Raw genomic sequence first — 18,295 nt, 5'->3', positions numbered from 1 at the left:
TGAAGTCTTCCCGAGGCAGCTTTCCCAGTGAGGACAGAATCCCTGCTGCCCCTCAGGAGTCTAACATACATCCTTCTGGTTTGACAGGATCTTATTTTCTACGAACACAGCACAAATCAACCAGTGTGATTAATAGGCACCTACAATTGCCTTTACCTCAGGATATTCGCTGTGGCTTTCCGTTCTTGGGGAAGAAGATCTGGGTCTCGCAAAACTTCTTCTAGCAAGTTTAGGACGTTCATCTTTAGTTCGTTGTTGAGTTCGAAATCCTATAAAATGAAATGGATCTTTTTAAGTTTTAGTTTTAAGGGTTTAGCTCCATGACACCATTCCTCGTGACAAATTTATGGAAATTAAAATGTATGGGCCCTAGACCCTTCCCCCTCCAGAGATTCTGACTTAATTGGTTTGGGATGGGGCCCTGCCGCTAGGCTCCCTGGGGGATAGGAATTCCTCAAAGAGACATGTGTGCCCCTTAGCCTGGAACACTGCCTCCCCCCAGGTTTATTTCTATTCATCTCTCAGCTCTAGGAGGTGATATACTTTCTCCCAGGAGCCTTCTTAAGTTGACCCAGTGGGACAAAGAGCTTTTCCTTGGTGTTCCTATGGTACAACCTATCATAACTTACTGTACTATAAGGGCTGATTTAATTGTCTGGTTTCCCATTGGTCCATGAGTAAGATCAGTAACTGGGGCATAACAATAGCTAAAGAAAAGATTTTTGCAAGAATAAAATCTGTCATTTGGGCAGTGACTTGAATGAAGAACTTCAGTACAGGTATGCTAAAGAATAAATGATACACACCAATGGGGCTGTGTCAAACAAACACAGGAGTGAGATTGAAAGGGTACCCACCCAGCAAAGTTGGTACCATATGAACGCCAAAATGATTAATGAGAGTAACAAGTAATAGGCACCTGAATCAAAACCACCTGCAAGTCACTACTGATGCCCACAAACAAATACATAAATAGAGAAATACATAAAGAGAGTGGAAGAGAAAACTATTCTTTACAGTGGACTTCCAATAAATGCAAAGGAATATAAGAGTTAGAAAATCACCATTTTTGACCAAAGCAGTAATAACGGATCAGGTAAGGATCATGAATAGATGCTGAAATTTATGGAGAAACAGAATTAATAGTGTCAGAGTACTCCTCCCACAATGCTACCATTAGAGATTATTTATTATTTACAAAGGAAGAATCTGACAGATGCCACCTGAACCAAGTGAGCAGAGTTGCCACCACCAGTAATGGAGCAAACCAACATCATGGACCCACTAAGGTAATGTTCCGTGAAGAATCATCACTTAGTATTTTTGCCCTAAATGCATAATCCCGCACCTGCATTGTGAGGAAGCACTGGCCTGCACACTCCAAAAATGTTAATGTCATCAAAGAGAAACTGAGAAACTGGTCCAGTTTAAAGGACACCAAAGGGACCAGAGCTAAATGCAACAGGTGAGCCTGGATTAGATCCGGGATCGAGGGGGAACTGCTACACAGGGCATTACTGGGACAACTAGCAAAAACTGAGTCAGAACTATGTACTAGTTGAGAGCATCCTATCCATGTTAAATGGTCCTGAATTTGATAATTTTGCTGGGGCTGTTTCAGAGCAGGTCCCTGTTCTTTGTTGGGTTGAGGGGAGGAGAGAGAGAATGTGAGAGAGAAAAGGAGAGGGAGGGGGAACACTCATGTGGTAAACATGTGAACTATTAGTGATTCCAGATGTGTATCCGTGCACTTTGTTTAATTCTGACATTTTCTCTTGATTTGAAAATTTTCAAAGCAAAAAGTTAATAAAAAGGTAAAGTTGTAGTTCTTTTATTACATGCATTCTCATAAAATACCAACAGCATACTGGCAGCATCCTGGGACTGTCGGGTATTCAGAGGTGAACTGAATGCCGCCATGACTTGCTTTCAAGATCTGACTCTGACAGACTATCTTTGTACATGCAGGCATGAGGGTTTATTTTCCCTCTTATATAAAGTTACCCATTATAAGTACATTTTAACTTTAGGAAAAGTAATTTTGAAGCACTGACATTCTGAATTCTTTTAAATGATTAGAGAGAATATTGCTAATTGCAATGGATCCAATAAAAAGAAAACAGCATACTTTTACTATATTTAGTAAATTAGGAACATAAAGTCCATACTTTCACAAATTGTAGACAATGCAAAAGTCTCACTTAACTTGAATATCTGTGAGCCTCAGGATGGTGGAGAACAGTGTCATTCATTTTTCTCAATATTTCACTTTCACTGTTTGACAATCAGTACCATTTCTTCGAGAACACGAGCCACTAGGGCCCCAGGCAACACCTTCAGTTGATATGTTTTCCTAAAATTTCACCTACTTATTGTCCAAGAGCTTCTTGGCTATTGCTTTTCTTTAAAAATGTATGCGAGGAGGAGAGAGTAATACCTTGCTGCTGCTCTTTTCCTTTGTCTGTCCCCACCCCCCAGTTTCAAAGGTAATGGGAATGATGTTTATAAACAGTTAATGATCTCACCTACTTCAATCTTCATGCACTACCAAAGGATTTCTCAGCCACCAGGAGTCTTTGCTTAATGGATATTTGATATTTATTATTGAGATGACTGAATCCTGTTGCTATGTTGAGTCTCTCAATGATGCAAATAATCTGATTATCATAAATGGATTAGTGTGAAGGACATCAAGCCAGTGTTTGGACCTTGTTGGGGGCTAATTAGTGGTTTAATCAACAAGCATCCCCAAGCACCTACTGTGCCCCAACCTGGGCTCAACAGGAGGAATGCTTCTGAGACTCCAGGAAGGCAAATTCTGTGAAAGGTCTTGTTAAAGAAAACAATGTAATTTGATTATTCTGAGCTCTGGGAAGACTAGCCTAAGAGAGACCTTTGAAAACTTGGTGAAATCTGCCCAGACACTATCTGAAGCACAACAAATGGTTACAGGTGAATGCTCGCTTTGCTGAGGATGCAGCTAATATGAAGTAGATTAGCTAATGATGGCTGAGTATGAAATGTAAGAATTCTCACTCATAGTTTTCCTTTACACTTGCACAGGCTTTTATCAGGTTCAAAGTGACCTTCTGTATATGATTTCAGCTCTTCCTCAGCCGACCCAGGGGCAGGTAAGGCGGGAACCAAGATCCAATTTCACACCCGGGTGGCTGAGGCTGACAGAATGTGATCACGTGGGGTGAGATGAGGCACACAAGGACGCGGCTGCGCGGGGACAAGAGCACAGATCTTCCACCTTACTTCCACCCGCGCTTTGCTAACTGTCACGTGCCCACGAATCACCGCAGATTCCGGTGCAGCAGGTCTGGAATGGGGACTGACTCTAATTTTCTAACGAGCTCCTGGGTTTTGCTGGTCACACTTTGAGTAACAAAACTTTGCCATTAAAAACAATTCATGCAAAAAACAACTCCTCAAAAACTGATAACAATCTGAACCCTGTGATGTACAACCTAGAACGTAAATTTTTCTTTCTTCACCAGTGCATGTAAAATCCAGAATTGGCCATTCAAAAATCCCTGTTTAAAAGCATAGTACCTACTACTCAATGAAAAGAAATCTGAATCAGCTAAAAGGCACTTGCCCTATTTAAACCCAGAGGTCGATTATTCACAATAAGTCTGCCTGACCGCCATTTTGTAATTATCTAGAATCTCATTTTTGGCTACATTTCCCCAGGTCCTGAAATGGGAAACCAGAATACTGGGTGGTGGAGGAACACCGGCTCCTTGGCAAAGTCAGCAACCAAGGCGCCCACAAGGTGGCGCTCCCGGGTCGCCTGGCTCGTCGGGAGTCGGCAGCGCCTTTCCCGGACCCGCGGGCGGTGTAGAGCGAGCCGGGCCCGAGCCAGGGAGCTTCGGGGTAAGATGAGTGAACCCCGCGGCACCCAAGAGGGCCTGCAGTTATCCCAGCAACAGCTTACTTAGGTTAGTTTTCGTTTTCCAATTCATCAAGCAGGGCTGAGGAGGCTTAAGACTGGAAAAAAGAAACCACCCTGTTTTCAAAGAGGCAGAGCCCAGAAAATGTGAGACTTCTACATTTCAGTCTCTGAACAGGAGACTATAGCTCGTGTTCTTTCAACAATTACTGAGCACCTCAATACCTAGGGCTCTGGGGGAGACACAGAACAGCCAACAGAAGTCTGGGCGAATGGAGGAGATACTAACCAATGAAACACAGGGAGAGGGGCTTTAAGGGGGGTAATCTCGGGCTTCCCTGGTGGCAGTGGTTAAAGAATCCGCCTGCCAATGCAGGAGACAAGGGTTCGATCCTTGGTCCGGGAAGATCCCATATGCCGCGGAGCAACTAAGCCTGCGAGCCACAACTACTGAAGCCTGCGTGCCACAACTACTGAAGCGCCTAGAGCCCGTGCGCCTAGAGCCCGTGGTCTGCAACAAGAAGCCGCTGCAATGAGAAGCCCGCGCACCGCAACGAAGAGTAGCCCCCGCTCGCCGCAACTATAGAAAGCCTGCGGACAGCAACGAAGACCCAACACAGCCAAAAATAAATTTATCAAAAAAAAAAAAAAAAAAGAGGGGAGCATCTAAAAGCAGGTGAGACCCTGGCGCCTGATTGAGTCTTAGGAGAGGGGCAGGTCTGGGAACCCCCTGGAAAGAGGTGACAGCTTAAGCAGAGTGTCCAAGAGTGGAATGTGGCACACAGCAAATGCTTAGGAACAAAAAGTTACCACCCGATGATGCAAGAATCCTCCTGGAGAGGTAAGCTATTGGGACATAAGGATATTTTACCAAGATTTTATAGACTCTACTCAAACACATTCAAAAATGATTAGGAGAGTCAATATTTCCCCTAGGTTAGTGAACAACTCCTGAGGTAATTATCATAACTGAGACTTAGTGAGAGTTTGCCGCACGCTAGATGATATTCTAACCACCCTATTATCTAATTCAACCCTCAACAGCAACACAGTTACAATCATTATTATTTCCATTTCACATTTGAGGGAGTCAAAGTACAGAGAATCTAAGTATCTTGTCCAAAGTCACACAGGTAGCAAGCGGCAGACCCAGGACACAAACCTGGGCAGTGTCAGCTCAAGCCTGAGTTTTTAACTGCTACATAAGGACTCTCCAGAAACACTGGTTATCAGTGAAGGGTCACTGGTAGCTTGGGCTGAAAGACACATCCAAACTGTAGCTGGTTACCGTGCTGAGCCTGGAACTATCTCCCACCTATACTAACAACCATTTGAGACACAGATCTTGAGACTGAAGTTTGTATGAATAAGACTAGACGACAGAACAGAAAAATCATCTGTGAGGCAATAAGTCAGATTCTCTGGCACTTTAAAACTAACCCCTGTTGATAGTTTAGGCACCTTGGAAATTACCTTCATTCTTTCAGGAGAGCAGTATATAATTATACTGAGTATATAATTATAATATACTACATATGGCCAAGGGAACTCTAGGACATTGGGAAAGGCTGATTCAGTAAACACAGTTTGAGGGTAAAGAGAATTATGAGAGTAATTTTCTCACTGTAATCAGTACAGTGTATTCCTAACAGTGGCCAGAGTTTTTAAAAGGAAAGTGGAAATACTGCAGAGTGGAGTAAAACCCCATAAATTTTAATACCTAGACCGAAGGACTCATAAAGAAGGGGCTTAGGATGTGTTAGGCTCAAAAATAAGAGCCTAAGGTTTGACTTAATGATTTTCAAGAAAAGGAAAAGCAGCCTGTTTCCTGCCTTCTTGACTACAGAAGATGAACATTTTAATTGAAATTGTGGTGTAGATTTAGGTTAGATCTGGGCCATTTTGTCAAGTGGGAAACTGAGGCAAAGATGCTGACCAATCTTCCCAAATCTGTGCAAATCTACAATCTCCCCTGGATGTTAACAAACTAAAAATAACAAGCCTCTAAACCAGTGTGGTTTTCTGCTCTTCTGGGGAGGGGAACCTTCCTTTAGAACTTTAATGTTGACACCTGATCCCAGGGGGGATTGTGCTGGCTGAAAGCTGGTATGGCAGACCCTGCCCATCACCTGCCTGGCCTTGTCTACCTGCCACCACCCTGGTTTGCCCACCTTCTCACCACCTCTGGGCAACCCTGACTCTGAACTGGGGTTTCTCACTGGAAAAGTGAACAGTAGGGTTTTCCAGCATTTCTCATCACCAAACTACAAAAATATTTTAACCACTATAAAATTTGGTTTTGTCTGCACTATAGAAAGAACAGCCTGGGACTTCCCTGGTGGTCCAGAGGTTAAGGCTTTGCCTTCCAATGCAGGGGGTGCAGGTTCGATCCTTGGTTGGGAAGCTAGGGTCCCACATGCCTGTGGCCAAAAATCCAAATCATAAAACAGAAGCAATATTGTAACAAAATCAATAAAGACTTAAAAAAATATGGTCCACATCAAAAAAATCATTTAAAAAAAAAAGAACAGCCTAACTGAAAATTTTAAGGAAGGGCATTAAGTTTGGAAGGAAACCCTACGGAGCAATACCATAGTAATTCTAAACCTTCCAATACCTGTTCAACACTTACTAGTTATTAATTACTCATAAGATTTAGAATCTTCAAAGAGGGACAGGATATATAGGAAATGTGTGCCTGACTATCATGTAGGAGCTTATTATGTACCAGGAAAAGGTAGTAAAGTCCAGATATAATTAAACCCCAAATTTGGTAAGCACAGGTGCTCCTGGTGGGCCCTCAAATATTTGTTGGATGAATGGATAAAAGTTCCTGGGAAGGGTTCTTAACTTTGAGACAAGTGGTAATAAGCTACCTAATTCTTCTTAAACTGGCAGTTTGGGAAATTAGTTTAGCAGATGTGAAGTGGGAGGCTACGAGGAGAAGGCACAATGCAAAGTGTGGAAGCTATGTCAGAACAAAAATAACTGGGAAGAGGCAAATGGCAATGAATGACACCAACTCAGAGAGAAGGAAAAAGCCATGCAGAAAATCATTTGTTTGATCATTTTCTAATAAATGACTGCATGTGAATGACTTGCTAAAATTCAGCCTCTAGACCTGAAGAGCTGTGTGTATAAGAATTTTAAATATTGCCCTACAACCTTGAAATCAGATAGCTCCCAAGGTTACATCTTTAAGGTTCAAAAGAGAATCAGCCTGTTTAAAAAGCATTTATCAGAAAAAAAGAGAATTTTCCCACATGCTGTGTTTTCCATTGGTTTCTAGATAGATGGTTAATTGATATGGATTGTAGCTTTCAAGACAATGGCAAGGATTGGAGGGAGAAAGAAAAGTTTGGAAGGGCCTGGGGTTTTTTTGTTTGTTTGGGTTTTTTTTTTTAACATCTTTATTGGAGTATAATTGCCTTACAATGGTGTGTTAGTTTCTGCTTCATAAAGTGAATCAGCTATACATATACATATATCCCCATATTTCCTCCCTCTTGCATCTCCCTCCCACCCTCCCTATCCCACCCCTCTAGGCGGTCACAAAGCACAGAGCTGATCTCCCTATGCTATGTGGCTGCTTCCCACTAGCTATCGATTTTACATTTGGTAGTGTATATATGTCAATGAAGGGCCTGATTTTAATCCTGATTTTATAACCTTCTTAGTTAATTAATGCCACATGCCAAGAAAACTTAACTCGAATAAAGGCCTTAGGAAAATGCTAGAATGTGTTCTCTAAGCTATGCTTTGTTCTCCCTTCCTGGATTCATGAGGGGAAAAAACTGATAAACAGCTGGTCGGTTTCCCCCACAGAGAAGAGACTCAGAGTCATAGGAATGTGGTAGAATTAGAACCTTTGACATCCATCCAGAGAGAAACTTTATACCAGGAGATGAAATATAGGTTGGTGACAGACTTGGAGCAGAATGGAGAGGAGAGAAACACAAAGAAAATGGCAGCAGGTGAGACAAAACCTCAGACCCGAAGGAACAATTTGATGCACCAACGTTAAGCGGGCTCCTTGGAGTCTTAAGGTGACTTAAAGTGATGGAGGGTTGCTTGTCCTGAGGACTCGACTGCACGCCACGGTCTCCAGAAACGCTTCCAAGGTCCAAGAGTGATTATGAGCATGCAGAATGCAAACTGGGAAAAATGAGGACCCCCTATGGCACCTTCATCAGAAAACTCTTACAGCAGAGATAAGAAGCTATCAAAGTACATAAAATCCCATGTGTGCTTCTCCGCATTTTCTCTGTCAATAAACTCCATCCACAAAAGGTTAAAGAATCCCACTAGTTCTAAAGGGAAAACGAAATTTCTGTCTCAGCAACTAATGGAAACTGAAAATAAGTTCCATTTAAGACGCTGGCTTCTTAAACTCTTAATTCTATTTCACACTGACTTGAATAAATCCTGTTGTAAATGTCTTGCCAAGCTTTTTTTTTTTTTCAGTACGTGGGCCTCTCACTGTTGTGGCCTCTCCCGTTGCGGAGCACAGGCTCCGGACGCGCAGGCTCAGCGGCCGTGGCTCACAGGCCCAGCCGCTCCGCGGCATGTGGGATCTTCCCGGACCAGGGCACGAACCCGTGTCCCCTGCATCGGCAGGCGGACTCTCAACCACTGCGCCACCAGGGAAGCCCCATTGCCAAGCATTTTTTAAAAGACAAGCATGGAAAGCTTAAGGAGAGTTTAAAGGATAACAACAGGGATGCATAAAAGATAAGAAAAAGCTCTGGTAAGCAGTTCAAGGAACTAGGATCTTCTTACTTGGTTGTTTGCTTGGACCAGAGAAAAAGAGTTAGGATCTGTCTTCAAGATTAAAAAAAAAAAAAAAAAGAGAACCCATATTTATCAGATAATAGCTTCTTATATATTATATTTTCTAGAGCAATTTGACAAATCATTCTTTTCTGCAGAAGAACCCCATACAGATCATTAGGCCAATTTTGCAAATTTACAGTCAGCACATACTGGAATCCAGACTAGAATTCAGGTTTCCAGATTTCTCTCCTCACGTGAGTCCTTTTTGACCCAGAAATTACAGTGAAATGTGGTGCTATTCTGAGCGGAGGAGAGAACAATGTCAAAAACAACAACACATAGGTGAAAATAAGTACTAGCTACGTGTCCAGGAAATCAGTAGGAGCCGAAAGGACTTTAAGTTGTTGTCCTAATTAAACCGAAGACAGCATTTCCTATTTCATTTTGGCTGCCTTCATGGGAAGTCTGAGCTTGTGAACAAACGCTGGTTTGTACCTGGTGGATGTTTGAGATTTCATAGCTTAGACATTCAGAGGTCAACGGTGGTGGTGTGGACAGCTAGAAGCAAATGTGGACCAATTAATAAGGACGAGGCTAATATAAAAAGTATTCCCATTTGTTGATTATATTCCCATTTGTTGATTTTTATAAAAGCATTTGCAAGGTTGAAGCAGTAGATGACTAATTTATCATTAAAAATAAATTTTTTCATAGCTGCCAGCATCTCACATTGTGACTGAATTCTCTCTTCTTGTTCCTGGCATCCCCCCCTGCAAGAACCCACTGGCAGGGGAAGGCCCAGAAGCCTCCTTGTACTTAGGGGCCCCTGAGCGGTGGGGCTGCACCCCGATCCACCTGGGATAGTGGGGGACTGTCTGGGGTCCCGAGGCCTGGAGAATAGCGGGGGTTTTCTGACCTGTGACCGTGGACAGCACCGGCCCCAACTCCTGCCCTGGCCAGTGACCGGCGGAGACTGGTACACAGGAGCCTGCTAATCACTGTCTGAATGCAGGAGGCACTGCAGTGGTTTCTGGAAGGGAGAAAGAAAGGGCTCTGCCCCCCATCAACCTTTAGCAAATACAAATCCTTTGTCTAAGTGACACAGAGTCTAGGATGAAAGTAACTTTTCTAAGAGAAGACTTAGAGAGGGGAAGCAGTGTCAGTGCTAACAAAGATACGCTCACTGTTTTGAGTCAGAAGTGTTTTACTTTACATTTTGAGTGGTTTGCATCCCAAGCGTTGGCCGGAGAGATGGGGAGGCTGTGAGATTGTTGGTTAAGAGCCTGAGCTGGGCAGCCAGCAGCCCGGGTGCGAAACCTGGTTCTGCCACTTGCCACCTGCATCATCTTGGGCAAACTGTTTCACCTCCAGCCTTCAATTTCCCCATCTACAAAGCTGGGATTATACCTTCCCTCTCTCAAAAGGCTGGAGTGAGGAGTAAAGGACTTAGTATTTGAAGACTGCTTTAACAATACAGTATTGTTAAAGAATGTTTTGAAAACACTGGAAGTCTGCATTCAGAATGCATCCTCAGAGAGGAAACTGCCTTCTAGGTGGGGGGTTAGGTTTTCAATTTCCCGTAAAGGATGGTATGTCCCATATTGTAACTAAGACAATCTCAAACCTCAGGCTGGCCCAGAGATCATTTGCCTGGAATCCCATCACCTCTCCTCCCAGCTCGTGCCAGGGACACAGCTCCCCTGGGAGTGGGCATTGGGAAATCTCATCCAGCTGTGGTGAGGATTCGGGAACAGGGCGTTTGTAAAGTTCTGGGCATCTTCAGGAGTATGAGGTCAGGAAGCACCCACGTGTGGCAGACAGTACTGTGGACAGGGAAGCACTCTTTCTCCTGAGAGAGCTCCAAGGTCAGGCAACCCTACTCCGAAGGCTGCCTTGTGAGTGGGAAGAAGATCTGTGGCCCAAGAGCAGACACTAGGCAGTGCATGTGGACAGGGCAAGTCCTCCACGGCAGACTGGTAGGAGTGAGTACAGACAAGAAGGGGGCTGAGCCCGAGGAGAGGAGAGGACAGGGCTGTCCGTGGAGGCGATGGGAGCTCAGTAGTTGGTTCTTTTTTATGCATTTCATTCTCCCGCCCACAACAAAAGTCTGTACTGTGCTTGTCCTGGCCCAACCTCCATTTCAGATTTGCAGCAAAGGATAAATCTGAACTTAGTGCTTTAATCTGATGCTGGATTTTGTGTTTTACTAAGCAACGTCAACAAATTAAAAAATTTAAAAGGGCCCCCTGTCATCTGTCAAAATAAGAAACAGGAGATGAAATGATAAACTCCCATTTTAGGACACCCTGATCCCTGAGGTCTTTGAACATACTAAGCACTGGCCATCACAGCAGCACCCACTTTTCTGCCTCAATAAGTCAACAGGGCATGTTCTCGCTGTACCGCTGGCCTGGGGCTGCAGGCCCAAACCAAGCCTAAGGATGCTCGTTGTACTTTCTTACCGGGAAAAAGCCATCATCCTCTCTGTCAGATTTATAACCCCAACACCAATGTTACATAAAGGTTTTGCTTTTGTCTACATAAGCCCAGTATGGGTGTGTCCCTCTTCAGCAGGCTCATTGGGGCCATAGCGGGGACCATCCATCAGGTTCCTGCTTCTGAGGAACGGGGCACTGCAGGGGAGTGTGGGAAGAATTCTGAGCCAGACATCAGAGCTGGGTCTGGCTCCCTGCGGCACTTCTGAGCGGCCTGGAACTGTCCTTGTTATTCTGTAGCCACCAGTCCCTCGGGGCCAGAGGCTACTACTCTGGATGCTACGCACGTAGAACATTTCCACCACTGTAGAAAGTTCACTGGGCAGTGCGGATCGAACCTCCCTGAGACCTAACGGCTTCACTGGTCAAATAGGGGTAATGGCATTTTGTCTGAAAGCCTGGGTTCAGCCCAGACGCACCCTCACAGGGCTCTACCAAGAGCAGCCATCTGTAGTGTTCTGAGCATCCACCCAGAACAGTTACTCGAACAGGAGTTACCTTCCGTAACCCCTCACAACCACAAGGAGTAAGTAGTACCAACCCCACTTTATAGAAGAAGAAATGGAGGCCTGGGGGAGCTAAACCGTTTGCTCAGCCACAGAGCTGACACACGACAGGGCAGGGTTTCAATCCAGGCAACTCTGGCTCTGAAGCCTGTGCTCCTACCCACATCATCCTGCTTTTCCAACAAGATTCTGAAGGCCCCTCTGCTCAGGATCCATGGAACATGGACAGACGGCCTGGGTTCAGCTCCTACTAGGATTTTTGGAGGCGTAAGAACTTTCACCTCTGCTGCTCTGAGTGACTACAGAGTGGGGCTGTGAGGGCTGCTAACTCCTGTTTTATTCCCCAAACTACATTTATTTGTTAATTGTGTTCAGAAAGTGTTATAGAATATATTTTTTCAGGTTATATAATAATATTTATTTTCTGTTTAAAAGATTATTTTGGGCTACTCAAATACAATAGCCTTCATATTAGTATTTTTGAAAGCCGTTGTTTTCCCTAAGCACTCTCTCACTCTGACAATCAATTGTGGATGATAAAAATTTACTAGGTTTGTCCTTTCTTTGTCCTTTCCTTGATACACGTATGGTAGTTAATCTAGTTTGTAAAGGATACAAGTAAGAATGACTATAAAGTGACACTGTCACCTCATAACTGCCTCCTTTTAAGTTGACCTATTTTTATACCCTACCATGCAGCTAATATACAATAGCATACAAATAGCATTATAGAATATATATTTTTTTCTTTTTTTCTCCCTCCCACCCTCCCTATCCCACCCCTAGAATATATTTTTTAATAAAAAGACTAATAGGGTCTGTGTGAGTATGTGTATATGTGTGTATATATTTCTATGATAAAGTATATATAAAACCCTCTTATAAATGTATACATACTTACACCCTTATGAATATAAATTTTAAAAGTATCATACACAATGTTAAAAGCAAAAGAACAAACTGGGGGAGGTAATAGAAATAAAAGCAAAAATAAACAAATGGGACCTAATCAAACTTACAAGCTTTTGCACAGTTAAGGAAACCATAAACAAAACGAAAAGACAACTTACGGACTGGTAGAAAATATTTGCAAATGATGCGACTGACAAGGGCTTAATTTCCAAAATATGCAAACAGCTCATACAACTCAACAACAAAAAAACAACCCAATCGAAAAAATGGTAGAAGACCTAAATAGACATTTCTCCAAAGAAGACATACAGATGGTCAATAGGCACATGAAAAGATGCTCAAAATTGCTAATTATTAGAGAAATGAAATCAAAACTACAATGAGGTGCCACCTCACACCTGTCACATGGCCATCATTGAAAAGTCTACAAATAATAAATGCTGGAGAGGGAGAAAAGGGAACCCTCCTACACTGTTAGTGGGAATGTAAGTTGGTACAGCCACTGTGGAAAGCAGTATGGAGGTTCCTCAAAAAACTAAAAATAGAGCTGCCGAATGATCCAGTAATACCACTGCTGGGCATATACCTGGACAAAATTATAATTCTAAAAGATACATGCACCCCTATGTGAATAGAAGCACTATTCATAATAGCCAAGACATGGAAGCAACCTAAATGTCCATCGACATTTATGATGGACATTTATGAATGAAGAAGATGTGGTGTGTGTATATATACACACACACACACACACACACACACACACACACACACACACAGGAATATTACTCAGCCATAAAAAAGAATGAAATAATGCCATTTGTAGCAATATGGATGAACCTAGAGATTATCATACTAAGTGAAGTAAGTCAGAAAGAGAAAGACAACTACCATATGATATCATTTATATGTGGAATCTAAAATGTGACACAAATGAACCTATCTACAAAACAGAAACAGATTCACAGACATAGAGAACAAATTTGTGGTTGCCAAGAGGGAGGGGAGGTGGGAGAGGGATGGATTGGGAATTTGGGGTTAGCAGATGCAAACTATTATATATAGAATGGGTAAACAACAAGGTCCTACTGTATAGCACAGGGAACTATATTTAATATCCTGTGATAAACCATAATGGAAAAGAATATAAAAAAGAATGTATATATTGGGGTGGCCAAAAGTTACAGAAAAACCCAAATGAACTTTATGGCCAACTCAGTATACGTATAACTGAATCACTTTGCTGTATAGCAGAAATTAACACAACATTGTAAATCAACTATAAGAATTTTTTTTTAAAAGAACAAACTGGGGGAAATGAATGTAATTGGCAGATAAAGGGCTTAATCTTGATATATAACAAGTATATAATATCAATAGGAACAATACTAAAAGTAACAGAAAACTGAGCAATGCCCAACAAGAGAGACATTTGACTGGGAGGTGCTTCTCCAGTGCCAGAAATGTTCCATTTCTTGCTCAGGGTGGGAATTGTACAGGTGTGTTCATAGGTAAAAAGTCATTGAGTTATACCCATGTTCAGTGCCCTTTACGTGAAGTCTGTAATATCTCAATAAAATGCAAAAAAGCATATAAACTAGGAGTTCTTCATCAGCAGCTAAATATGCTCTTGGTCCATCATACAATGAGGGTAAGAGGACTGAAGTGAGTTAGAAACATAAGAGTTGAGTTATTTTGACAAAGTCTGTGAAATTACTCTTGCCAAGGCGACCTACACTTCCTGTACCATGAACAATAATGAAATAATCAGGCGGTGGTACTATTTTTCACAGATCTCATTAAATTGCTCTGTAGGCCATCCTTCCCCACCCTTTAGGGCGGGCACTAAAGCCATCCAGAAGCTTTACTTACAATAACAATCTCTTCAATCAGAATGTCCAATCCAATATATTAATCCAAGTTCCATTTCAGTCCAGAATAAGCCATTTCCCTCCTGCCTCTACCTGGCCTGCCTCAAGCCTAGAAGCCCACATGGGAGGCCCCTTCTTCTCTCTCCACAACCTCCTCTCTGCTTTCTTGCTAACACTTTGACCTTCCAGGGAAGGAAGGTAACCTGATGTTCTGGAGCAGGTGGAGCCTGGCGCTGGTTCCTACTGGATGTGGTGGATGGGACAGTGGCCAGCTCCTCCTTTTGTGGCACTTGGTGGGATTTTTGGAGACCTCTCTGCTGGGGACTTAAGGCCTGTTACCCCGACTCAGTCAGTGTCTGGATTTTGCTCATGCTCACGTCTACCCCAGTGTCTGGAACACTCTGGGGCTCAGTTCTTATTAGTAAATGAATGAAGGAGGTGAGAAAACTGAAAAGGGAGTAGCAATATTCCCTCCATAAACTCCTTTGGGAAGAAGATTTTTAGGTAAGTAGGCCATTTCAGTCTGACCTTACACTTTTTTTTTTTTTTTTTTATGCGGGCCTCTCACTGTTGCAGCCTCTCCCGTTGCGGAGCACAGGCTCCGGACGCACAGGCTCAGCGGCCATGGCTCACGGGCCCAGCCGCTCCGCGGCATGTGGGATCTTCCCGGACCGGGGCACGAACCTGTGTCCCCTGCATCGGCAGGCATACTCTCAACCACTGCGCCACCAGGGAAGCCCTGACCTTACACTTTTAAAACATGTAGGCTAATTTCCTTTAGCCTAGGATTAAGAAAATAAATGACTGTTTCATTCTCAGCCACTTGTCATTCAGATGGTATCCCTTGTCTGATGAAGCAAATCGTAACCTGTGGACACAGCTGGAGGCTCCTTTATCAGTGCCATTCCATGGTCTGTAAAATCCCACAAACAAGTGGACAGAGAATTTTTTCAGAATTAGTTGATCAATAAGACAACTCAGGAAAATCAAAATTGCTGTAGATTATACATACGAGACCTTCCACAGAGACTCGAGTGTAGATCTGAGCTGTTTATAGCCAGCCTCCAAGTCCCTCCCTGGCTGTGCACAGAGGACACAAGCAGAAACGCTAATTCAAAAATATACATGCACCCCAATGTTCATAGCAGCATTATTTGCAATTGCCAAGATATGGAAGCAACTTAATGTCCATCAACAGATGAATGGATAAAGAAGATGTGAGATACGCACACACACACACACACACACACACACACACACACACACACATATATATACAATGGAATATTAGCCAGAAAAAAGAATGAAATCTTGCCATTTGTAGCAACATGGATGGACTTGGAGGGTATTAGACTAAGTGAAATAAGTCAGACAGAGAAAGACAAATACGTATGATATCACTTATATGTGGAAACTAAAAAATACAACAACTAATGAATACAACACAAAAGAAGCAGACTCACAGATATTGAGAATACCCCAGTAGTTACCAGTGGGGAGAGGGAAGGAGGGGGGGCCATATAGGGGTAAGGGGCTAAGAGGTACAAACTACTGTGTATAAAATATGCTATAAGGATATATTGTACAACATGGGGCAATATAGCCAATATTTTATAATAGCTATAGAGTATAACCTTTAAAAATTGTGACTCACTATATTGTACACCTGTAACTTATAAAATATTGTACATTAACTATACTTCAATTTAAAAAAATTTTTAGAAAGCTCTACAGTCCTGAAATATGCAGACACCTTGGAATTGTGTGAATGCCATGAAAGGCTGTCCGGCAGGACACCCTAAAGAAGGGTCTGGACACCTAGTGAAAACACTTCCTTTACTCAGAGTCCCTCTACACACAGCCCTGATTTCTGGTCCACTAGTGGTTGTAGTCTCTGACTTGGCTGACTTTGGAAACTTTAAAGGCTAGAAAATGTCTTCCTGGAGAGAATGAACAACAGCAACATTAAAATATAAACTCAACAACTATTACTGGGCCTCTACCATGTACTCAGCATTGCAGAGCCAGTGAAAGGAGATACAAAGATCCTTGTCTGGACGGAGCTTCCAGGCTGGTTGGAGGGAGAGGAAGTGTGTATCTCTCCTGGCCTCAGCTGGAAGGGGTATAGTCATAGGCACCTATGTTGTACTTTATGTCCTTCATGCTTCTTAATCCAACGTCACCTTTAATTCTCACCACATCCTTAGGTGCGGTAAAACAGGGATGGTTGTTCTCTTTTTTAGAGGGGGAAATTAGCGCCCAGAGAGACTGAGTGAGCAGCTCAGGGCCCCAGAGAAGATATAATGGCGGAGCTGGAAGAAAAACACAGGTCCTCCCCGACTCTGGGCTGCGATGCATAGACAAGGCATATGGGAGAAACTCAGCTCGGCTTTGTGGCTTCACTTTCAACATGGAAGGAAAAAAATGAGTGAAAAAGCACTACAAAATGAGGAGCAATCAGGGCAGAGTATGTTCACAGATGAAAATTTTTAGAATCAGGAAAAAAATGAAATATTTTAGCTTTACCAAATACTAAAGAAAAGGCTAGAAGATTCCAGGAGAAGAAATGGCATTCTAGCACTACCTTTGGGGGGATGGGGAGAGTTGAAGGTGACATCCTAGGGAAATTTTTTATCTCTGGAGAACCAACACTCATACTTCTGCAACTCTTTATTTCTCCTGAAATAAGTTCAGGGTAGTATCTGCCGATATTAGTTACCTTTGATGAGAAATGAGAAATAAATGCATGATATCCAATACTTTGTAGGAGACTCGATTTTCTAGATCATTTGGAGACAGATTTACACCTTGTTTCGCTGTGGCTTTCCTGTTTTCTACAAATTGCAATGGTGTCCCTACTTAGTCTACCATGTGAGAAAAAATACAATTGTTAGCACGCTGCACTGCTTTGTGAAATGAGTACAACTCCCTACTCATTGTTTTAAAAGCTACTACTTCAGGTAGCCACAATAATGCTACATTCTTCCTTAAATGGACTCAACTGATATTGAATGAATCAAAACCCCTCTTGTCCCAGCCCTTCATTCGTGATGTGAAAACCAAAGACAACCTGGCAGAGTCAGATTATAGCCCAAGTTTTCAGACCAGCAGTCTCATCTCACAGCTGGATGTTGCCTTTGGAAGAGTAGAGACCTTTAGATAAACCTGAATAAAGGCATCAAGCTGTGCTGTTAATCCTTCTTTAAGCACCGTGGTGGTCACCCTGCTTAGGGTCCCTCAAGTCAGGGGCCACACTCCCACTTCCTCTAACTCACCTGGCTGGGGCTGTGCCACAGCGGTGAGAGGATACGCTGGGCACACAATGGGGCCTCTAGGACCGTGAGCTGAACCAGCCCTGTCCACTGGAACTGTTTACTAATCCAGACCTGCTCTTGGTAACAGCCCACTAAATTGATCCCACTCTCCATTAAGAGATTAGGACTAGTCTGGTCTCTATAATGGTCACATAGGAAACGTAATGAATTTGGAGAAAGAGTACATTTTAATTTTAATTACATTTAAAATAAAATGTAATTAAAATTGAATTTAATTACATTTTACTTGTAATGCCAGTTGGATAAATAAAGGTTTTGTTTAAAATCCATATGAAACTCTATAATGGTGCTATGCTCTTACTGCCCTTCAAAATTCAGAAGAGAGAATTAAAAGGAAAGCACTGACTTTCCCAAAATAGTCAAATAGCAACTTCTCTTGTAAGTGTTGTTTACCAACTTGCAAGTGAAACCTAAAGTCTAAACTTTGGATCCAGGCCATGAGGTGTAATTAAAAGCACTCTGGCTTTGGAATGGACAGACCCGGGCTCAAGTCATGCCTAAAGCA

General features: G+C 42.7%; 1 protein-coding gene across 2 annotated transcripts in view; it reads right to left on the bottom strand.

The window, feature by feature from the left end:
• Window positions 1-18,295, bottom strand: part of RASGRF2 (Ras protein specific guanine nucleotide releasing factor 2) — a gene marked incomplete at both ends in the record, with an annotated part of 226,854 nt that overhangs the window by 28,927 nt on the left and 179,632 nt on the right. For both annotated transcript variants that reach the window (XM_082650502.1, XM_082650503.1), the window contains one exon: window positions 157-269. In XM_082650502.1, coding sequence (XP_082506628.1) covers window positions 157-269 — 113 coding nt within the window. The remainder of the gene's footprint in view (window positions 1-156; window positions 270-18,295) is intronic.

The sequence above is a fragment of the Grampus griseus genome (assembly GCF_964374135.1).
Source record: "Grampus griseus genome assembly, chromosome: 3".
NCBI classification, from domain to species: Eukaryota; Metazoa; Chordata; class Mammalia; order Artiodactyla; family Delphinidae; genus Grampus; species Grampus griseus.
This window is presented reverse-complemented; position numbering and strand designations above follow the sequence as displayed.